General features: G+C 37.5%; 1 protein-coding gene across 3 annotated transcripts in view; it reads left to right on the plus strand.

Annotated features, from left to right (window-relative positions):
- Positions 1–24,754, plus strand: part of ANKRD28 (ankyrin repeat domain 28) — a 204,466-nt gene that overhangs the window by 42,733 nt on the left and 136,979 nt on the right. Inside the window, exons 1-2 of one of the 3 annotated variants that reach the window (XM_020987233.2) lie at positions 17,834–19,441; positions 20,647–20,730. In XM_020987233.2, coding sequence (XP_020842892.1) covers positions 19,325–19,441; positions 20,647–20,730 — 201 coding nt within the window. In that variant the 5' untranslated portion in view covers positions 17,834–19,324. Of the gene's footprint in view, positions 1–17,833; positions 19,442–20,646; positions 20,731–24,754 lie in introns of those variants that run through there. The other 2 variants (XM_020987235.2, XM_078151469.1) reach the window with 2 other exon arrangements.

The following is a 24,754-nucleotide window of genomic DNA, read 5'->3' on the forward strand; positions in this document are numbered from 1 at the left end:
ATTTTAAAGTGCTGCAAAGTAGTTGTTATATCATGATAGTGCTTGAGGATTGTGATTGGCATTGTCAGCTCCTCTGTAGCAGAGTTCATTTTTTTTGGTGTCTTGGACTCCTGGCAGTCTGTTGAAACCTTTGGACCCTTTCTCAAAAGAATGCCTTTAAATTAATAAATTAAAACAGTGGAATTACAAATTCAATTAATTATTGAAATGGAGTTATTTAAATTTTTTTAAAAAAGGTTTACAGTTGAGAAACTTTGTAGGAAGGTTACTTGTTCACTAGACAAGTCTATATATAGTACCAGCAATTAAATGAATATACATTAAGTCTAGACAGTGAGAAAACTGCCTCCTTTTCTGCTACTCTAGCCACCATCTTTAGAGAAGCCAGAAAGGAGCCACAAAGGACCAGATAGCATTGTATATTTTTGTTCCATAGGTTTTTATGACCAAATGAAAAATTTTTTTTTGTGAGGCAGTTGGGAGTTAAGTGACTTGCGTAGGGTCACACAGCTAATAAGTGTCAGGTGTCTGAAGCTGGATTTGAATTCAGGTCCTTCTGACTAAGTCAGGGCTTCATCCACTGTGCCACCTAGCTGCCCCCTGACCAAATAATTCCTTACCTAGTAGTATCACTCCTACAATTGGTACTAGGTGCCTTATCATAAACTAATATTATTTGTTATTAAAAATATATGTGACAGTGGCCTTACCTCACATTCCTCCTTAATGTACTCTATATATATCACAGCCTAGGTGCCAGCCAAATTTGGCCACTCACCATTTCTCAAACCCCACACTCACCTCAGTCTACCATTTTTGCACATTAAAATGCCATTTGCTCTTTAAAGCCTTCTCAGTATCATCTGGAAGGATGCTTTCTTCTTAGTTCTTGCACCAATTTCTTTGTGTGTCTCTTATGCTACATGCTACCTTCTCCTTGATATTTGCACTGTATCATGCATGTCACCAGAATATTTTTGAATAGATAGCGAGAAATTTGGTTGATGGATCATTACAGGATCATACACTAAGAACTACTGATATAGAGCAGCATCAAATTTAGTACAGATTATTAAAGAATAGTATTAAAGTGTTGCATTTATTTCAAGGCATCTGACCTCTAATAAAAGTAAACTTAAAAGTAACTTCTAAGTTACTTGTGTTAGAAGACATGTAAAGACTTGGCTTGGCACAATTCACAGCACACTTTCTTCATGGATAAAACAGAGCTAAACTTCAATCTAGCCTATGTCAAGTAAAATTCAAGTCTCAAATAGAAATTTTACTGTAAAATTGGCATACACAGTCAAACCAGCCATTTCTTAAAGCTTCCAGGTCATATTTGGTTTTTTTAAATAGCAGATACAGCGCAGTCCTACTGTATATCTCTAGGGGGCAGCAGATTCTTGCTTTTGATATTTGTATTCTGCAGCATAGTTGTCATCAAAAATAAATACTACTTTCCACCAAGGGAAAATAGTGTAGGAGTCTATAGCAGTGTAAATTATTTTCCAGTTACTTCTCTACAGGCAATTCATATAGATTTAGTTTGCTGTAATTGTACCTCCTTACACTCTCATGTTTTTCTTCTAAGTGTAGCTGTGTGTATGGAATTAAGAAATGTCAGCTTCACATCCCATCTAACCATCTACCCAGATCATCTCAACATTTGCCTTCCATAGTTGACCCATTTCTAATTCGCCTAGATAAGCTCCCTTCTCTACTGGACCTGAGACTTGGGTTTTTCAGAACCTAGGTCCCAGTCCTTGGGGAAGTCAATTCACTCATTTTTAGGACCCAGCCCAGATGATTGGTGAATGTGTATATGCAAACTAGCAATTTAGCATCCTACCTACGCAGGACTCTAGAACACCAGACGATGGTTCAGCTTTAAATCTCACCCATCTACTCACATCATCTCACCATTTACTTGCCACTATTTGTGTACCTCTTTCCGCCTCATCTTCCCAAAAGAAAACACCTCTGATTTTTACTCTGTTCTGTCTGTTGGCTTCCCATATTAAAGTAAGCTGTGTAAAGGCAAGGACTATCTTGTCTCTTATTCAAACAAAAATCACACACATTATTTCCAGTTTTTAGAATAATACTTGGTGCATGGTAGGCACTTAAATACCTTTCATTCATTCCTCTCTGTTTTTGTAGCTTTTTTCATACATTCAAGTCTGTGGCAATGAGAAAGTTAACATAATACCCCATTATGTTTTCTTAATGATCTCTACATTTTTTAAGTGCAAACATGACATTTTAATAAACTTATTTTCATCCTTGACAGTCTGAAATCTTTTGTACATTCTAAAACACCATAGCTAGAAAGTTAGAAGACTGAGTTAATATGCCACTAATTTGTAGTAGTGCCTCAAAAAAATAGCTTAACATTAAGTCATATCACAGTACTTTCTTGTTTTTGAGCATTCATGGAAATTTCAATGTGAAGTAACGTACAGAGCTTCAAAGGTGGCAGGGACCTTGTCAACAAAGTCTGTCAGTTATTCTGGAGTTTCTCACCTGATTAGGCTTACTTGTAATGTTGTACTTCTTTCTATATGTTCCTATCAAATTATTACATTGGTCAAAAAATATGTCATCAATTTCCAGTGCTATGAACCTGAAGTCATTTGCTTTTGTAGTTGTGCAATAAAATTCCTCTATAGAAGACCTCATCTGAGGCCTATTTTGGGGAAATGACCTCCTCCAAGATGGTTCTAGAATGCCATGTCAGTGGAAGCAGGTTCTACCATGCTTAGAAAGTCAGTCAGTTAATATATATTAAGTACCTACTCTGTGCCCTGCACAGTGCTTTAACCCTGGGGATACAAATATGAAAAAGAAAGTCTTCATCCTCTAGGACAGAGCTTACTATCTGTTGGGGAAATACTACACACAAAAGGAAGCTAAAACAGGAGGCTAGGAGGCATAAGGAAGTTTTATGTAAAAGGAATGTAATTCACCATTCCACTCTTTTCCCCTAAGCTAAATAATTATGTCTTAGTCTTAGAATATTGGGAAAAGAGGGGAAGAGGAAAACAATTTGGGGGAGGGAGTGGTAAGGCAAAGGAAGGAAATTTTGTTTCACATGATCAGAGTGCACTAGTTTTTGTTTTGTTTGTTTTGTTTTGCTTAGGACTAATCCCTCCCTTAATCTTCCCTTCCTCTTCTCCCCTTTTCCCTTCTATTTCCCTGTGGAGTAAAATAGATTTCTGTACCCAGTTTTCTGTGTGTGTGTATGTATGTATATAATCTTGCCTCATTTGACCAGTTCATATGAGAGTGAGGTTGAGGTGTCAGCTGTTCCCCTTACCACCTACCTACCTCTTGTTTATATAGATGTCTAGTTATGTATCCTGATTATGTGAAATAATTTCCCCTTACCTTCCTTGTTCTTACCCTCCACCCCTGTTGTATTCCTCTCTTCTTTTCCAGTTTTCTATGATCATCAATACCACAGAACCATTCCCAGGCTTTGTCTTTGACTTCTTTATAACCCTTCATAGTGATAGGGGGCGTATATATCATCTCCCTATATTAGAATGTAAGCAGTTTATCCTTGTTTAGTCCTTTATCATCGTTCATTTGTATTTACCTTTTCATAGTTCTATAACTCCTGTGTTTGAACTTCAGAGTATTTCTGCATTCTGCAAGTACTCTTATTTCGTTAAAGGTTCATTCCTCACCACCCTTGCCCCTCCCAATCACTCCCCCCCCCCATAGGATTATACTCAGCTTTGCCTTCTGGAATATGGTTTTCCAGGCTCTCCATTTCTTTATGGTGTTGGGTGCTAAGTCATGTGTGATCCTATCTGTAGTTCCTTGGTACTCAAATTCTTTCCTTCTGGCTGCCTGCATTTTTTTCCTTTGACTTAGAAACTCTGGATTTTGGCTGCGCTTTTTAAAACAATCTATTATTTTTTTTAGTGAGGCAATTGGGGTTAAGTGACTTGCCCAGAGTCACACAGCTAGGAAGTGTTATGTGTCTGAGACCGCATTTGAACTCAGGTCCTCCTTACTCTAGGGCCAGTGCTGTATACATTGTGGCACCTAGTTGCCCCTTACTGTGTTTCTGTAAGTCTCACCTCTGAAACATACTTGCTGTGTGACATTTGTAAGTCATTTAACTTCTCAGTGATCTCTGACAACTCTGTGACAATGTAACAATGACAGGTGCTGACCTGCATAATTGTTAGAAGGATCTTTTTCATTTGGGAGTTCTGTGTTCATGAAATTACAAGGTCATTCTGTGCTATGCTAGGAGCCAGGAATACAAAAAGAGCCCTCAGGGAGCTCAGTTTAGGGGACAGCCAAAAAAAAAGGCCTGGATTGGAGAGATTGGAGTGATTGGAGTACCTTGTTCGTGGAATAGCCTGGGAGCCAGTTTCACTAGGTAGAAAAAGAAGCCTAGAAGGGAGCTGGCTCATGATTTGAATGCCAAATAGAGCATTTTGTATTTAATCTTGGAGGTGACAGGGAGCCACTGGAGTTTATCGAGTAGAGAGACAGCTGACATAGTCAGACCCATGCTTTAGGAAAATCACTTTGGTGGCTGAAGGCAAGCGGAGGTTAAGTGATTTGACCAGGCTCACAAAGCTAGGAAATATCTGAGATCAGATTTGAACTAAGGTCTTCCTGACTCCAGATCTGGCACACTATCCTTTATGCAGCATAAGTGCCCCTGTGCCTTAGTTTCTTCAACTGTAAAATGGGGATAATAATAGCACCTACCTCTCAGGATTGTTGTGAACATCAAATGAGATAGTAGATGTTATATAAACGCTTACTTACTTTCTTTCCTTTTTCCTCTGACTTTGAAAAGTAATGATAGGTAACATTAAAATCTGCAAAGGGCAGACTCACAAATTTGTTATTTCTTTAAAAATCATGTAAGAACAATAATGGGTTAAATTTTTTTCTTCCACTTAACATCCTAAAGTGTTATTTAAAAACTTAATTCTGAAGTACAGAATCCAAAAACAGACATCTAAGAAACTCTGTGTGTGTGTGTGTGTGTGTGTGTGTGTGTATGTGTGTGTGTGTGTGTGTGTGTGTGTGTGTGTGTGTGTGTAACTGAGAGCCACGGTTTTTGGCAGCCACTTAAACTATATACACAAGGTTGGGAATGGGCAAGTTGACAATTCTCATTGGGGCCCCATCATTCCATTTAAGGGTTTCAGAGTATGTTGCATCAAAAAGAGTTCACTCTGTTTTCAGTGAAAAAACATTAGTAAGTTGTGAAGTTTACTTAGGAAATGTATTTTCACAAGCTTACCAGAGACTTGAATTTATTTACAGCTGGAAAATCACTTTTAAAAAACCTCACCCATGTTTCCCTCTTTTGAAACAATGGAATGAACTCTTTAAGTATAATTACTTGGTTAAAAAAAAAGGACAGAAAATATGAAAAGGCCCCCCCCAAACTGTTGTGAGTCATCAGTTAGGATTTTTAAATAGTTACATTCAGTATTTCTATCTCCACCCAGAAAAAACATGAATCATATTCTCTAGTGTTTCCCAAATAATAGCTGCTTTGAAACGGAAGTGGTAGAGTCCTAATTTGTGTGTGAAATAACTGATGTATACTCCCAACTGCTTTTTACTGTACATGTGGGAATTCCATAGACGTTTCATTTAAGTCTTGCTTATAAGGGCAAACACTTGGTAACTATAGTAACTTATTTTTAACTGGAAAATTTCCCCTTCAGTTTTAAGGATGTCATAACACTATACTATGGCTTATTCTAATATTGAAAGAAGACCACATTCTGTTAAATATGAGTTTTTTTCAGTTTCCTTTTACTTTTTTCAGAATTTACTAATGTGAGGGGAATATGACAATTTGATGTAGGCTGGGTATTAGCTTTACCTTATGTAATGTCTATGAAAAAAGATTTGATTTGTAAATAAATAGTATAAACAGATTGCAGGGGACATATTTCCCTCAGAGAACAAACTATTTTTAAGGCTGTTAACTGGTTAGTACATTATATCAAATAGATACTATTAATAATAAATGAGATGTATTGGTTTATGAAAGAAGACCCATCATGAAGAAAAGTCATAGAATTACTGAACAAAATATATACAAGGTAAATTGTATGTAATCTCAGAAAGAAGGTATTAGCTTTTAAAAGGATGACTGGGAAAGGCCTCTTGGACGAGTTAAGGCTTGAGCTGAGATGTGGAGGGAGAGCATTCCAGGCCTGAGGGACAGCCATTCAGTCAGTTAGGTTAATGACTATGTGCCAGGCACTGTGCTCAGCTCTGGCAGTACAAAGAAAAGTTTAAAAAAAAACAACCCAAACAACAAGAAAAACAACAAAGTACATACAAAAAACCTAGGATTTCACAGTCTGAGGGATTCAGTTCATTTTTCAGTCGTGTCCAACTCCTTGTGACCCTTTTTGGGTTTTCTTGGCAAAGATACTAGAGTAGCCCCCTCTTACCTTTTCAGTTTTCTTACAGCATACTTCCCTCCACATGGCTTTTCAGTCCAGTGACACTGGCCTATTTGCTCCACAAACAAGATATTCTAGATCTCTCAACTCCTGGCATTTTCTCTGGCTGTCCCACATGCCAGAGAGTACTCCCACCTCAACTTTGCCTGCTGACTTCCCTAAAGTGCAATTAAATTTCTTTGTTTTTTACAGGAAGCCTTCTCCAGCCCCTCTTTAATTCTAATGCTTTCCCTCTGCTAATTATTTCCTAGTCATCCTGTATAGAGTCTGCTTTGTTTATATATTTGTTTGCATGTTGTCTTCTCCATTCTGTTGTGAGCAAGGATTGAGGACAAGTATGGTCTTTTTTGTATCCCCAGTGCTTAGCATAGTGCCTAATGCCTGGTAGGGACTTAATAAATGTTTGGTTGATCCCAGTTTCCCTTCTCAGGACATTCTCTAGTTTTATCAGTTCCCCTCCCAAAATGTGGTACTCGGAACCAGACACAGCACTTAAAGTGTGGTCTAACCAAGGTAATATTTGCCTTCTTCATTCTGTTCCCTGTGCCTCTCATTGCAACCTAAGGTCACATTATCCTTTTTTGACTAACTATCACACTATTGGAGCTTGTGCCTGCTCTGGGCAAGTGATGATGACAGATTGTGACAACTTGGATGCAGCAGGAGTTAAAGTCTGGATGAGTCACAAAAGCTGTTTCAAGTGGTATTGATCAGGAAGTGAAGTTTCTTTGTGTCTTGGAAGCCTCTGAGTCCCTGCTATGAGGATGGGAATGGATGATGGAGAATCCAGAAGAGGATTCTGTAGGAGGAGATCCAAAAACCCAGAGAGGAGTTATAGCCAAGAGAAGAGGGTGGTCAATAGTGCGGTGACCGCAGGGATGAGATGGAGGCCTAAGAAGACCCTGCTGGAGGAGCATCATGACTCCCCTAGGATGAGATGAGCTCATCATACTCATCGCCTTTTCAACACCCTCAGTTGCCTCCTCCCTCTAATTGGAGGCTAGAGGCTGGAGCAGTGAAGGCATCGCTTTATCCAGCTAACTTCATTTACCATCAACTACTATTTGGTTTTACTCTTTGAACAGCATACTCTGCACCCCCCCCCCATCTAAGCTAAAGAGCATAGATCTTAAACTCCTTGAGGGCAGAGACTTGGAGAGGCCATGCTTTGATCCTACCACTCATAAGTTTCAGGAACTCATGGCTGCTCTAACCTTTACTGTTGCTCTTTCTTCTAATTACCTGCCTTCCCCACTCCCCCAGGCCAGACACACCGTGAGGCATATACGGAGGTATCCCTTACCCCCATTATCTGCCAGTAGAAAAGGAAAGATTTCTTTAGGGCTATTTAAGAAGGGGGCAGTTGGCATTAACACTACAAAGAGGATAGAGTTATAGGTTTCTCTATGCTGATCTTAAATTTCTGTAGCCTGAATCTGGCTTGGTCAGGAATATATCTTCCATTAATAACATTGTTTCTTTGGAACTAAGTGCCTGCCCTCTACAAGGCTGTTCTATGTAAAGTTACGTTATTAGGGAACCCGTTAATTATGAGAAATGGAAATATGTTTATAGTAAACTGTAATTTTTGAAATGTGAAGTCCACATGAGAGATATTTGTATAAGAAGTAGCATAGATGTTCAATACCAATTAATTTGATTTACAGTAGAATTAATATTCATAATGATCATTCAGTAAACATTTGTGAAATCTAGGTACTTGGTATTACAAAGACAAGATAGAAAACAGTAACTAAAAATAATCTCTGCCCTCAAGTAATTTATGATCTAATTTGGGGTGAGAGGTGGGAAGGAAGGACAAATCGAATGAGAGCATATGCAAAATAAGTAGAGGCAAAATGCGGTGAGACATCTGAAGAGCAAGAAGAGAGATCGCTTTTGTCTCAGCAGTACTATCAGGGAGTGAGGTGGCATCTTAGTTGGACTTGGAAGGAAAACAGGAACCTGGATGGGCCCCAACATGCATTTGGGCACAGGGGCTGCTGACATGAGCAGATGTAGTGAGACATATGAGAGGGCAGAGTGACATTAAACAGCTGGAATATGGAAAGTGGGATCAGGAGCAGTATATAGGAGTCTGATTGTAGGGGGCCTTGAATGCTAGTTTCTACTTGACTTGATAGACTTTTTGAAATACTAACATAATCATAATGATTCTTCAGAGAGATTGCTGGATTAGATGGAAGGCAGGGAGCCTAGTCTAAGTGAAAAAGAAATAAGGGAAGGCCTTCATGAATTTGGGGCAGTTTGTGATGAAGTGGGAAGGAGGACCCAGAAATGAGTTACATTAGGTTAAAATGACAGGATTTAACTGATCAAATGTATGAGTTGAGAGAAGAGGAGTCAAAGATATGACTCATGATTATGTGTGTGGGGGAGGAAACGGGACAGGAAGTGGGGCCATTAATTGAAAAGGAGAAATTGTGGGGGAGGTATGTATTTTGGGTGGAAGGTATTACATTAAATTTTAGGCATTGCTTATGGTGCTAGTAAATCATCCAGGTGGGGATACCCAGCAAATGGTTAACAAGCCTGGTGTGGGAGCTCTTGGGAGAGTGATTTGCTAACATAGTTTGGAAATAATTTTTATAGAGATGTTAGGCAACGTAAGCTTAAAGCAAAATCCTAGAAGACAGGTGCTAAAACGTATATATGGCTTTGATGATATTCTGAAGTTAAACATTTAGTTAATTTTAGGATGGAAATTAGGCAGATTTTGTCATTACAATTGGTTCAGATTGGTAAGCTTCTGTTAATTTGTAAGGATGGACTTAGAACTTTACCAGAACTCAGTTATGTTTCCTATAAAGAGAATGTGTTTCATAACAGAGAAAATAAACATGCTGGGATATGGATTGTATACATTTTATACTAACTTGTTTTGTACCCAACAGCGAGGTTTGAGGACTTCAACCATCCAGCTGCAAAACTTCAAGTATTGAAGAAGTCTCTGAGCATTCTTTGAGTAAAAATAAATCCCAGAGCTAATCAACTTTAATCTAGAAGAAAGAGGGATAGCCACCATCTAGCCAGGGTCTAATACAAGCATTGTATATGAGATCTAGGTTACTCACTTTTAACAGATTTGATAATATGCTTTCCTTTGGCAACTTTTAGTTCTGTAGATGACAATAAATAGAAAATTTTAAGTGGGGTGGGGTGCTGGGGAAGTTCCTAGAAGGGACATATTGATAGCACTAAGAAGTGACAGCTGACAGCTAGATTCAAGGAAATAGCATAAACAGGAACTAGATTACATGCCACGATAGAGCTTCTCAGGGCATGCTATTTATACAAGAAGATTTATATGTTCCAATTCAGTTTTAAGCCTTAGTAGATTAGAAGTGAAAAAGAAATGAGTAAAGGCTTTTATTTAAGCTTCAGGAGCTTAAAACTGCGTCAAGACTTTGGGGATACCCTGTATATGCTTTATGACATAGGTGGGAAGTGTAAGTAGTAGTATCAGTTTTGTTTAGTAGTTGAGGAAACTGAGACTGATAAGTGAGTTCACATGCTCAAGACTGCACACATTATCAAATTAGGGAATGCAGCCTACTTCTTCTGACAACAGAGTACACATTATAGTTGAAGCCGATATTGATGACCCAAATTCATCAACAATATTGTCTTCAGCTTACTAAGAAAAGAAAGAATATGCTATAGAATGATTTCTACAAAAGAGAGAATGTTCAAATGCTCTTTAAAAAGTTGACTGGAAAATTGATTTACCTAGAACAATTTATTTCTCCAGTGGTACTACTATATTAGGATAGTAGTTTGTCTCAAGTTTTAGTAATTTGATTCAGAAATATGACTGTCAAATTAGGGACTATTTACAAGTTATATTGGAATTCACTAGTGGGCTTAGAAGTTCTTTGTAGATGGAGGCTTCCCTGTACATGCTGTTTCTCAGGACTTTCGAGATAATGTATTTATTCAAGTAGATGTATTAATTAATGTCTGCATATGCTGTGATGTTGTCCAGCTTCAACTAATTCTTGGCAATTATCTGTCCCTCTTATGGGGTATGTAAGCATATACCTTGTGTGATAAATATTTGTATAAAATACATCTGGGTTCCATTTGAAAAACATTTGTTAGGAACTCCATTGAGATTTAAATAGGGACAGGTTGTTAGGTTTTCAATCCTTAGACTATAATCATAAGATCATAAAGAGATTTAGATTTGGTCATGGACCTTAGAGGTGATCTAGTTTACAGAGAGGACAGTTAGCTTGTTCAAGGTCTGACAGTTGGTCAAAGAGCTTTGACCAGGACCCAGGACTCCTGACTCTTACTTTTCTAGTCTTTCCGTTACATCATGCTGCCTTCCTAATCTCTGACGTTCATGTACAGTAGTGGTGCTTTATGTATTTCATTTGACATTTATGCTAGACCCATCATGTAGGTAGCGTAAGTATTCTGCTCATTTTTTAGATGAGTAAATAGGAATCCAGTGACGTTTGTCCAAGGTGCTATAGAGCTTAGTGCATATTATTCTTTTAATTTTTTAAAATCACATTTCCTTTGTTACAGTTGATTTGATGTGAGGGTGTATGAAGAGTCAAAAAGGACACGAATCCACTAGTCTTTTGAAAAAAACTATGTCATATTGCAGTGATGTTGAGAAAAGGAAGAGAAAAGAACTCCTGTGTATGAAATCAGCAACTATGGCAAAGTAATTGGGACAGTGCAGAGGAAGGGAAATACTTTATGCTATAGATTTACCTTATTTGATACAATTCTCTGAAAATAGTAAGAAAAATGATAACTTGCATTACTATTGAATTTTAAGGTATACAAAGTGCTTTCCGCCAAGGGTCCTGTTAAGTATACAAGTAGTATAAATATTATGATTATTTTACATATAAAAAAAACAGGTGCATACGAAGAAAAAAGAGGTTATATGACTTGCAAGGTTCATACACCTAGGAGATACTGAAGCTAGGACTGGAGTTAGAAGCTTAGGTTTCAAGTCTAGTGCTCCTTCCATTGCTGAGTTCCAGTTAGGCAAAGAGGATGTTGAAAGGAGGGTGAGGGTTAACAAAAGAAAAGGTAGTCAGGGCAGCATTGGGCAGTCTATAGAGGAAAAGCAGGAACTGAATTGTGGGGGAAATGTTTGCCAGGACATATGAGTAATATCTTCAGGACGCTAGTTGGGAAACGATGACTTAGATGTTATATGATTTTCCTTATAAGTGATTCCTTATTCTGAAATTGTCCATTATTGTCATAAATATTAATCATTACAATGGTGATTTCTGAGGTTCACTATTAAAAGCTAATTAATGTCGATGGATCCGTAATTTTTTTTTAATATGGAATTGGGCAAATTAGGGGGAAAATGAACCAGAGTGCTATTATTGTATTCTTTCAGGCGCTAATATTTCTATAACACTGATAGTGATCATGATGTGGTGATTGGACATTTAGAGAAAATTGTTGTATTGTATTTTTTCAGATTATATTTTTCCACTTCTCTCCCAGCCCCTGAAAAGAAGAAAAACAATCCCTTGTTATAAACAAGTATAGTTAAGTTCCCCCACCCCCCCCCAAAATTCCCACATTGTCTCCCGCTTCCCAAAAAAAATTTCAATCTGCATTTTCAAGTCTCTTTACCAAGGGGGGAAAGAGGGAGCAGGCGGGGGGAAAGGGTGAGGTCGGTGTTCCTCTGGAATAACAGTCATTGTGTTGGTTAGAGTTGATTATCTTTACAATATTATTGTTGAGTTGATTATCTTTACAATATTATTGTTACTATAGAAATTATTCTTCTGGTTCTGCTTATTTCACACTGTATCAGTTATACAAGTCTTTCCAGGTTTCTGTGAAACTACCTCCTTCATTATTTCTTATAGCACAATAGTGTTCTATCACATTCATATACTATAACTTGTTTAGCCATTCCCTAATTAATGGACATCCCCTCAGTTTCCAATTCTTTGTCACTGCAAAAAGAGCTGCTATGAATAATTTTGCACCTTTTCTTTTTTCTTTGACCTATGAGTATAGATCTAGTAGTGGTATTTCTGGCTCAAAAGATGTGCACAGTTTAATAGCTTTGGGGGCATAGTTCCAAATTGTTTTCCAGTAGCTGGACCCGTTTATAACTTTATTATAACAATGCATTGATATATCTGTTTTCCCCACAGCCTTTCCAGCCTTTCCCATTTTTATTTTTTTGTCAGCATTGCCAACCTGATAAATGAGATAGGGAACCTCAGAGTTTTAATTTGCATTTCTCTGATTCTTAGTGTTTGTGTTGTTCAGTTTTTTCAGTCATGTCCAACTCTTTGTGACCCTATTTGGGGGTTTTCTTGGCAAAGATAATTGAGTGGTTTGCCATTTCCCTGTCCAGCTCATTTTACATGTGAGGAAACTGAAATAAACAGGGTTAAGCAACTTACCTAGGGTCACATAGCTAGCTAGCAAGTAAGTGTCTAAGAACGGATTTGAACTCAGGTCCTCCTGACTCTGGCCCCATGCTGTATTGCTTTGCCTCCTAGGTTCCCTTCTTAGTGATTTAGATTCTTTTATATGTCTGTTAATAACTTAGATTTCTTCCTCTAAAAACTCTTTATGCCCATTGACTATTTATCAATTGGAGAATGATTCTTATTTACAAATTTGAGTTAATTCCCTATATATCTTAGAAATGAGACCTTTATCAGAGAAACTTGTTAACAGAGATTCCCTCCCCCCATGTACCTGTTTCTGTTCTAATGTTAGCTGCATTGGTTTTGTTTATGCAAAAACTTGTTAATTTTATGTAATCAAAATTGTGCATTTTATCTTCAGTGACCTTTTTCTGTCTTTTTGGTCATGAACTCTTCCTCTCTCTATAAGGTTACAGGTGATCTGTTAATATCACATCATCCTTTATGTCTAAGTCATGAATTTGGAGCTCATCTTGTAGAGGTGTGAGATGTTGATCTATACCTGGTTTCTTCCAGTCTATTTTCCACTTTTCCCCAACAATTTTTGTCAGAAAGTGAATTTTTGCCCCAAAGCTGGGATCTTCAGGTTTATCAGATACTAGGCTGTGGTGCTTATTTGCGTTGTATATTGTAGGCAATCTATTCCACTGATTAACCTCTCTCTATTTCTTGGGTTTTTTGTTTGTGTTTTTTTTGGTTGGTCAGTGAGGCTTAAGTGACTTGCTAGTAAGTGTTATGTGTCTGAGGCCAGATCTGAACTTAGATCCTCCTGAATCCAGGGCTGGTGCTCTATCTGCCACCTAGCTGCCCCCTCTCTCTATTTCTTAACCTGTTGTTTTGATGATTATTGCTTCGTATCTGGTATTTCTGGGTCCTTTTCCTTCTGATTTTCCCCCCATTAATTTCCTTGAGATTCTTTACCTTTTGTTTCTCCAGCTGAATTTTTGTTTTTCCAAGTCTATAAAAAGTAATGCTTTGGTAGTTTGATTGGTATGGCACTGGAAAAGTAAATTAATTTAGGTAGTATTGTCATTTTATTATATTGGCTCAGTTTAAAATGAGCAATTAATATTTCTTCAATTTAGGTTTAGGTTTATTATTTAGATCTGCATTTGTGTAAAAAGTATTTTGTATGTGTTCATATGGTACCTGAATACTATATCACCATATGTCCTTAATTTTTGATTAGTGGGGCTGACCTGTTGGAAGGGATATGCTACTGTGCCAAACAATTTCTGTTTAATGCTGGGTATAATAAAGAACCACTGGAGCTCAGGGGGAGAATACATTGGGGTGGGACTAGAGACTTGAGGCAGGGATAATAACTAGAAGGCTATTACAGTAGTCCAGGCAGAAGGTTATGAAGCATACACTAGATTGTTGGCTGTGCTAGTGGAGAGAAGGGGACCGATATAAGAGATGGAAGAAGAAATGACAAGATTGGATAATAGATTAGCTATGTGAGGGGAGTGGGGGTTAGGAGTTGAGAGTGTTGCCAAGGTTGCTGGCCTCATTGGCTGTGAGGTTGGTGGTAATCTTCAGCTGTAGTGGAGAAGCTGAGAAGCAGTGAGTTCTGTTTTAGACATGTTGAGTTTGAGATGCCGAGGGGCCATAAAATTCAAGGTGTCTACAAGGCAGTTGATGATAGGAGACTAGAGCTCAAGGTAGAGCCAGGGATGTTTATAGATCTTGGAATCATCTACACAGAGATGATAACTGAGGCCAGGGGAGATGATTGTGATCATTAAGTAAGGTAATATCAAAGGGACAGGGAAGAAGGTCCACCAGAGTAGAGTCATGCTTAGTGGGGATGACATGGATGAAGAATAAGCAAATGAGACTGACAAAGCAGCTGTTGGTCAGATAAGAGGAGAATCAGAGGAGAGAAACAGGAAAGGGGTGCAGAGGAGCAGAAAAAGCAGTGTCATTAAAACCTAGGGAGAAGAGAGTATCCAAAAGGAGAGGGTACTCGACAGTGTCAAATTGTGCAGAGAAGTAAAAAAATGAAGAAAACTGAGAAAAAGCCATTCAGTTTGGCAGTTAAGAGATCATTGATAAGTTTGGAGAAGGCAGTTTCGGTTTAATAATGACGCTGGAAGCCAGAATGCAGAAGATTTTAGAAGAGACACGAGAGGCAACAAGTGCAGATCATTTTCTCAAGGAGTTTAGTCTCCCAAAAGGGAGGAAAAATAAAGGATAACTCCTGTCAAGTGTGATAGGATCAGTTGAAGTTTTAATGACTGGGGAGACACAGTAATAATAGCTAGTAGCATTTATATGTGCTAGGCACTGTGCCTAAGCACTTTACAAATTTCTCATTTGATCATTACTACAAACTGTAGGAAGTAGGTCTCCATTTTACAGCTGAGGAAACTGAAGCATGTTTGAGATTAGCTGAGGTTAAGTAATTAACGATGACTGAATGATGTGAGATGAGTAAGAGGACATGAGAGAGTTTATTGGTGAAGTTGAGCTTAGAAGGAGGGGTGGGATACATAAGGTGAAGTGGAAGGCTTGAGGAGAGACAATGTTTGGAACAGTACTTTGGAGAGTGGATTATTGAACCAGTTAGTGAATTGTAGAATGATTGCCTTGCTGTAGTAAGGGTCCAGTTGAGATTGTCTAACATGGTAGTGGATCTAGTCACCACCATTGGTGATTTTCTTGAGCTCCAATCAGTGGCTCTTGAAAGGAAAATGGCAGATGGTGGGAGTTTGGCAAGGCTTGGTCAGGAATAAGAAAAGAGAAGAGAAGAGTTCACCAAGGAGTTAATGTAGAAAAGTGGGGGGAATGTAGCCAGTGGAGGGGTTAGAACTTAGGAAAGAACTGAGAGGTGGAGGGAATGGTAGTCAGGGTTGTAAGGCATGGGGAAAGATGGGAATGATAAAAATTATGAGATAAAGAAATTCCTGAGTTAACATGGGAATAGACCACTTGTTTGTGATAACCTTATCAAGGACATGACCACCCTTGTTTGTAGCTGAGGTGACATAAAGGAATAAGCTGGTCGTGGGAATTGAGCAGGTGATGTTAGGGTGTTTGAAGAAGCATCAATCAGTATGTGTGTTGAAGTCTCAAGTATGAGGGCTAGAATTGTGGAGAGAAAGATTGTGATCCTGCCAGACATTGAACTCATTGAAGAAGAAGGGAGATTGGTGGTGGTGTGGGGAGTTGTGGAGGATCTGGATTGGGTAATAAATTTGGAAAGCATGTCCCTCCAAGAAGAGGTTGCAGAGTGATGATGGTAGAGGGAGAGTCTGGAAGTGACAGTGAAAAGCCAGGAGTGTTCCAATTCCCCCTCATACAAAGTTGGTGTATGAGTGAAAGTGCAACCAGGTGGGAGCATGTGTGTTCAAGTCTCCTAGTAAGAGCCGGGGTTGTGGTGGAGAAAGAATGACTCACTGAGGAAGGAAGGGTGCATATCCTGGGAGCCAAGTAAACAACAGTCTTGATTGAGGGACATTAGAGGGGCAGTAAATAGAGCCTGGGCCTGGACTCAGGGAGACCTGAGTTAAAATCTGGCCTCACGTAACTTTGCTTGTTGTGTAACCCTGGGCAAGTCACTTAACCTGTTTGTCTCAATTTCCCCAATTGTAGAATGGTGATAATACTACCTTTGAGGATCAAATGAGATAAATATTAATAAAAAGTGCTTAGCACAGTGCCTGGCACATAGGTAGTGCTACATAAATGCTTAGTCCCTTCCTTAGTCTCTTATTCTATCACCTGAACCTCGAAGTGAGGACCTACTTAATAAAGGTATTATAGATTCTTAAGACTTTGCCCACATTATGTAAATGTATTTATAGTAAAAATTTTATGTGATACTTAGAATTACAGACTTTTAGAGTCGGAAGATATCTTAAATAGATGACTTCTGCTCTTCATTTCTATTATGTGGAGAGGCAGCTGCTATGGAGAAGCATCTGAGTGGCACTAGTAGACAGTACCTGTTTGCTAATATGCAGCAATCGTGGATTAAAATCAATAAGAACCCTGTCCTATACATACATATATATATATGTATATATATATATATATGTATATGTATATATATACACACATACACACACACATATGTAGAAGAATTTCCAGAAACTTTTTGTCATATCCTGTTTGTATGTAATTGTTTGCATATTGTCTCCCCCATATAGAGTGTGAGCTTCTTGAGAACAGGGTCTATTTTTTTCCCTTTTTTTTTTTGGTATCCCCAGTGCTTTGCATGGTGCTTATCACATAGTAGCCACTTAATAAATGTTAGGGGAAATACAGCAAAAGTGAGTCAAAATGATAAATTTACGAGCCACAAAAGACTCATTCATCTCTTTAGTAATAAAATAATTCATTTACATAGTGTTTTAAGGTACTAATGTATATACTTTGCTAAAGCATTATTATCCTGATTTTATTTATGAAGATACTGAGATGTAAGGAAGTTATGCACTTACTGGTACCATACAGCTAGTAGGAAAAAAAATACTGGGATTTTGGTTTGAAATTTCCTGAAGAATATTTATGGTCTTGTAGTTATCAAAATTGTCTTTCTAAGTAACAGAAAGTTTAGCCTAAGGATGTGTCTAGCTAGACAGATGTCTATATTGTATTATATATTTGGTTGTAAATTTTCTCTGATCTCTTAAATCCCCATATTACTGATACCAGTTTTGCAAGGAAATCTATTTTAACAATTCTGGTTAGCATGAAAGGGTTAAAATGGCTTCTATACACTAACATATGAAAACAGTTAAGCTGTTTGGAACTGTTTGCTTGCATAAATGGATGTTAGTCAGCAGAGGCAGTATACCAGGATACCAGATTTCTTTGTGGCTTTCAGTGGAAAATGTTAAAAGCACACTCATTTTTTAGCTAAAGAATTTTTTAGTTTGATCTGAATTAGTCACAGAACTGGCATGGGCATTCTAATTGTGAAGACTTTACAAATGTGGCCCTTTTTGGGGGGTGGCTAGAGGAAGTTACATCCTGAGCAGTGGCTCAGTTCTGTGGTAAGTGTAACATGTGAGCATTACTAGGCATTTTATCCTGCGGGTCTGCAGTCTGCTCTTCAGACTAGGCTCAGTCGGAATGCTGCTGTGGGGCTGATTTTTCAGGTCCTATGGTTGATTTTTCGTCTTTCTCTTTAACGATCAGTTCATTCAAAGGGTTTGTGGCTTTTTCAAGATCATCTACTGAACACAGAACATCTGAAATCTACTAAAAAGGCTAGCAGTGGAAGGAAACTGGATTGGCACTGACCCAGATGTTTGAATAAAAGAGTAGTCGGAAAGAAGATGCACGGAGGATTTTTTTCCCCCTGAAGGAGAACTATATAATGGAAGCTGGATTCATGCAGAGATCAAAGGAAACACTCAAGTGATAAACTACTTTGTGGAGGAAAAGGTTGAAGCAGTGATTTGAACAGTTATTTGAGCTTCATAGCTTCTTCAAACCGTTAAGATTTTTTTTTTTTGCTAACACCATTCTTGTTGTGAGTTGTTTTGCTTAGAGCAGCCACAGCTAACTGCTGCTTGATGGAGGAGGAATGAGGGCTCTTTATTGCCTGTGCTATTGATGAAAATACAGCTATCTGCATGTTTGTCATTTGGGAAATCTCGATTAAACAGGCTATTTTCTAATACCAAGAATCTTCTTATTGTCCCTTGTGGTCTGACTCATCGCATGTAAATGTATTGCAGCTTTGCTGTTGATGCAGAAGAGTGGGTTTATTTTTTAAACATAGAAAGAATTGTCAACCTCTGAGCTCCATGTTCTGAATTTGTGCTGAGCACAGACGAATTTTTTTCTGGAGTATATCAGCATTAAGACCAGTGAAACTCAAGAAATGAAGACTTGATGAGGTGGAGATAGAATAGTGAGATTTAAAAATTTTGTTTTCAGCTCAAAGAAAGCCGGCTATATGTAACCAAATTGACCTTGCCTGAATTGGGGATAGCTGGGATCGCCTCTGTCACTGCAGTTGCTTCTCCTTTCAGTCAATACAAAGTGGTGTCATGTCATCCCAAACAATGACTTCTCTGTGCTAACAAAATTCTACTGTGACGAGAAGTGAGAGGCATAATGTTTTAGAGGGTAATTTTTCAAATGAATTTAGATTATACCTGAGATTAGTTTACAAAGGTTTTGTTTTGAGTTTTACTAATAATTTATATAGTAAAGAAAGGGTGACTTTGAACAGAATAATAGGACTTGGGAATTTTAGAGATGTTTCAAAGCTGTGGGGGTCAATTACCACTGGAAAAACTGAAGTTTAAAATTAACTTTTAAATGCCAGCTGTAGTACACAGAATGTTCGCAAGTGTGTACAGAAGAGGAAGACATACTCCTTGTACTATACCAACTGTAACTTTTGTTGTATAGTTTGAAATTTACTGTTTTAAACGAATGAGTCGGGTGTGTATTGTTGTTTTGGAGGAGATAGAAGATGAATCTCCACCATTTGTTTCCAAATTGCCTCAGGAAAATAAATTCCTTCCATCTCCAGCTTCTGGAAATGCATTGGTAAGATGTGATAGTTTCTTAACTATTTTTGTATTCTTGTGTACTATGAATGATTATTTTTTTTGCTTTTTAAAAATAGACTTTTTAGTTATTTATATGTTTTCAGTTTGCAGGTATATGTACCATGTCACAATGCAAAGTGAATATGTTTCTGATATTCTTGGAAGACGAAAAAACATTTCAGATAGGACAAAGGCTGCATATTTTCAGCTTTGAAAAGAAAAAATACTCTTATGTTATAAAATTATTTCAGTCTGATTGTAGATTGTCTGTGTCCTTGTGGATATAAACATTTTGTCTTTTACTTCCTTTCTTTCCATGTCTAGTCTGTAGTTTGTGAAATTGTGGTAAAAAGTAAGAATTGGCACTTCTGCCTATTTTAGGGGAGACTGACAGCTACTGGTAGTAACACGGAAGGCCTGGCATTTACTGTAATAGGCTGTATATTGTTTACATGTACAACTTTATCTTGTACTGTGTTATCTTTAGCCTTGTTTTAAAAACTTGTCAACTGCTTCTTTGCCTAGTAGAACATGATATCCTATCATAGATACTTATGCTGTTGATTAGGAAACTTATATTTAGACTTACACGTGTTTGTGTGTGTTAATTGTGCCATTCAGACATACTGTACTTGGTCTAAGAACAGGGGAACTGAATCATTTTTTGTAAATTTCTAGCTTGTGAACGCTTATGTTACATTAGTGGTAAAACTTTAGTTCTCAGCTCCCAAGCAAAATGTTTTCAAGGAGGCCTTATTTTAATAGATCCCCAGATTGTGTGGGAACTACCAGAGTGACAGAGGTGGGCCTATGTATTTTAGATCCTCTAGTTTAAATAGTATTACTTATTGGTAAGATAAATAGGCTAGGCTTAAAAATTCAAATTTATCAGGACTGATATATTATTTTGTTGTGGTTAAACTGTATTAGTGATTTTTCCTAGTTTTACCTTTTTTCCCTCCAGAGGTGATAATAATCATTTGTGTAGTTTGCAAAGAAAATGTAACAAAATTCATGTAGATTGCTGCCAGATAATTGGTTTTTAGTTACTGTTGAAGTGGGGACAGAGGAAACATTCTATGCCTTTTATTGTTGCTCTTGACTTAGAAATTTAATGTCAGTGTTATTAGAAGCATAAATGTTTTATAAAGCATTTTTGGCCAAAGATGACTTTTTTTATACCCCTTTTCTTTTATATTTTAGCCATCACTGGTTCAAGCTATATTTAATGGAGATCCTGATGAAGTTCGGGCACTAATATTTAAGAAAGAAGATGTTAACTTTCAGGTAATAAAAAGCAGAGTTAAATTTAGATAATCTTCACGCTCTCCTTGAATTGTATTTTTTCTCTCCCCCCCTTTTATTTTTTTCCAGTTACATGTAAAGATAGTTTCCAACATTTACTTTTATAAGATTTTGAGTTCCAGATTTTTTTGCATTGTATTTTTAAGGCTTCTGTTTTCAAATGAAGAAAAAATTAGTTTCTTCTGTGAAAAGATAGTGAATACACTTAAAGTAATTAATGACATATATGCTTCTTTGCAACCTTTTGTTTTGTTTTTTTTTTCTAAGTTGAAATCTGACTCTTCTTTCTCCTGTGAATAGATGTTTCTTTCTCCTGTGAATAGATGTAGTTGTGGAGAGATATTGAGCACACAAATTTTCTTTTGTTTGATTGCTCTCCTGTTAAAAGGAGAATAACCTGTCTATTTTTTGCTAGTTGTTTTTGCAATTGATCTTCAGGCTTGCAGTTATTATGTAGTAAGCTTTTAAGTTTCCTAAAATTAGTAACTTACTCCTGGGCCATAAAAAATATTAGCATTATATCTTTTTAAAAGTTACCAATTTACTTCAGTAGAATCAGGCCCATTAATGCATTTCCAGTGAAACAAGTGTTCCTCTGTAGTACTGTGAATAAAGTAGTGTCCTGCTATTTCATGTGATCTAGAAAGTAGTTCTAATAAAACTGGGGTTTATGACTTTGAAATTATTCAGCTCTAAATAAAAGGACCCTTTTTCCTTTTTTGTTCCTTTTACACAATAAGTGCTGTGTTACTTATTTTAAAAGCAACACAATACAGAAAAGCATTGTCCTTCCCTTTTAGAATATGTCCAGTTCTGGATTAATTGTGTGTGTTGGAAACTTTGTCACCTCATCTAGGTGGGTAAAGGCTCCTCCCATCTTGGAAGAGGCCACATCTGGTTAAAGGATCCCCTGACCATTTTCATTAATAACCTTCAGCTTGTGTTCATTTAAATGGCATTTCATTAGTGTCGGAGAGAAAGAAGGTGTAAGACCAACTTCCTGCTTTTATTGCAGGTTTCCTTGTTACTAAAATTGGATATGGTATTTCATATAGCCCTCCAGTTAATGAGTTTGAATTACTTTTTACAGAAAGAATGATTAATTGTATTTGTGTTATGTAGAAATTTTATGCTTGAGTGGAGGTATGTGTGGAGGGTGGGAGGAGGGGATGATTCTGTTATCTCCCAGGTTTATGGCTATATTCTGGATAATTGAGATTGTGAAAGTTGGAATGTTATATATAAATGAATGTCATAACTTTTAAGATATGTTGATTTTTTTTATTCCTTAACACATTTTTAAAAAATCTTGAGTTCTCATTATAGGTGTTTAGGTCTCTAAGATTCATGAGAGTAAGAGAATATATAAAAGTACACAATATACCAAATATTATTTTAAAACGCTTAATGATTTTGTTCAGAGTTACCCAAACTCAGAGATATATTTGCTCATTTTGGAACTATTTAACTTATGAAAGCATTTTTTTGTTCTTTTTATAGTGTGAAACATTTGAATTCTCTTTATAGTTGTATTTTAATTGTTACTGAGATGTTTAAAGAGCATATCCACAAGAAAAAGGCTACCTAATTTCCTTGAGTAGATGAAAATTACATTTTAAGTATTCTGCTATTTCACCAATGTTGCTACTCCTTCCTGTGATAACAGATCATAGCTCACAACTCTTTCTTTCTTTGCCTGCCTCTTGCCTCTTCTCCCATAGACCATCCAGAGAGGGTTCACTCAGGTGTGCTGAAGGTCTTGCTCTAGATCTGTGGGTACCAGTGGGGTATGCAAGCTGTTATCTCTTGATCTCGTTTACATGACAAGCCCCACCTCCCTTTCCTGTCCTACTTCTCTCTGCTGACATCCTTTATGTGACTAATATGCTACGCTTAGTTGTTAGCATGGGACTCCATGTTCTCTTAGGGACTTATACCTTTTAATTCTTTTTAACATCTAGTGTTCCATTACTCACAACGACGTAGCAAGTGTTAGTAGCAAAATGATTTTGTGTTAGGGAGCAGATTAGAGTCATTAAAGGTACTGCACAGTTTCCCAAATGCAATCTAGCTCGCTCTTCTCCTATTCCATTATATGTTAAATTTATTGTCCATCTGCATTGTCTTTTTAAAATTATTTTTAAAAATTAGAAAAAATCAGCTTTCTCCCCTGCCAAATCTAGTCCCTTCCCCTCCATTTGAGAATTGAAGAAAAACAAAGCTGCTCTTAAAAACACATATAGTTAAGCAAAACAAAGCAAAGTAAAAGAAATTTCCACATTGACCACATCTGTGTGTGTGTGTATGTGTGTGACCACATCTGTGTGTGTGTGTATGTGTGTGTGCACACGCATGCACATACAGAGATATGTATGATATGTATGTATATGCACAGGTGTATGTGTAAATGTGTGTGCATGTACACGGGTGTGTGTGCGTATTTCTCATTTTGCACTCTGTTTCCTTCACCTCTCTCTGGATGAGTAGCATGTTTCATTGCTAGTTCTCAGGCATCATAGCCGATGATTACGCGAACCTCCTAATACTTTCAAAGTTGTTTATCTTTTTCATGTTGCCATCACTGTATCAATTGTTGTCCTGGTTCTGTTCACTCTACTGTGTATCATTGCATATAAGTCTCCCCAGGTTTCTCTGAAACCGTATCTTTCATCATTTCTTAGAGCATGAGATATTCCGTCAGATTTACAGAATATAACTTGTTCATCCATTCCTCAATTTATGGGCACACCCTTGGTTCCCATTTTTTTGCCTCTTCAAAAAGAACTATAAGTATTTTTGCACATCTTTAGAGTTTATTTTACTTAAGACAACCCCGTTCTTTTTTTCCTTCTCCCATTTCTTTGTTGAGTTTTGTACATACTCGTTTTGCCTGTGTGTATGCGTGTGCACGCACGCGCATTCTTCCCTTCTTTGACCAGTTAGGATGAGAATGAGGTTGAAGTGTCATCCACTTCCCCTGCTACTTCTCCCTTGTTTGTATGGATGTCTGCTTGTATACCCTGCTCATGTAGGATATTTTTCTCTAACCTTCCTTTCCTCCCCTCCATTCCTGCTTTTCCCCCACCCCTACCCCATGTGTTCCTCTTCCCTTCTCTTTCCATTCTTCTCTTAAGATTATCAAGACATACAGAACTACTCCCAGCCCTGCTGTCTAATTAGATTCTCTTAATGACCCTTAATGGACAGCTAGGTGGTGAAGTGGATAGAACACTGCTCTTGGAATCAGGAAGACTTATCTTCGTGAGTTCAAATCTGGCCTCTGACACTTACTAGGTGTGTGACCATGGGTAAGTCACTTGACCTTGTTTGCCTCAGTTCCTCATCTGTAAAATGAGCTGAAGAAGGAAATGGCAAACCATTCTAGTACTTTTGCCAATAAAATCCCAAATGGGAGCTCAGTGGATAGAGTGCTGGGTGTAGAGTAAGAAGGATCTGAGCTCAAATGTGGCCTTACTTAATAGTTGTGTGACTCTAGGCCGGTCATTTAACTTCTGTTTGTCTTAATCCATTGGAGAAGGAAATAGCAAACCACTTCAGTATCTTAAGAAAACCCCATGGACAGCACTGGCATGCTATGGTCCATCAGGTCACGAAGAGTCAGACATGACTGAACAAAAACGATGACACTTAATAATGATAAGAGTTCAGGGGGGACACATGTATCATCTTCCCATACTTGTTTAGTTCTTTATTATTGTCCATGTTAACCTTTTCACATTTACCTTTATTCCTATGTTTAAATTTAAAAGTTTTTACATAGTTCTGGTCTTTTTAGCATGAATGCTTGAAAGCCCTCTTTTGTCAAAGATCCATTTTTCCCCTTTACAAATATATTCAGATTTGCCTGTTAAGTTATTCTTGAGCCCATATCTTTTGCCTTCCAAAATATGGTATTCCAAGCTCCCTACACTCCTTCCTAGTGGTGGCTTCTAAGTCATGTGCAGAATTGACTGTGACTCCTCAGTACTCAAATCTTTTCTTTTTT

The sequence above is a fragment of the Phascolarctos cinereus genome, unplaced genomic scaffold, assembly GCF_003287225.1.
Source record: "Phascolarctos cinereus isolate Bilbo 61053 unplaced genomic scaffold, phaCin_HiC Scaffold_1;HRSCAF=81, whole genome shotgun sequence".
Lineage (NCBI taxonomy): Eukaryota > Metazoa > Chordata > Mammalia > Diprotodontia > Phascolarctidae > Phascolarctos > Phascolarctos cinereus.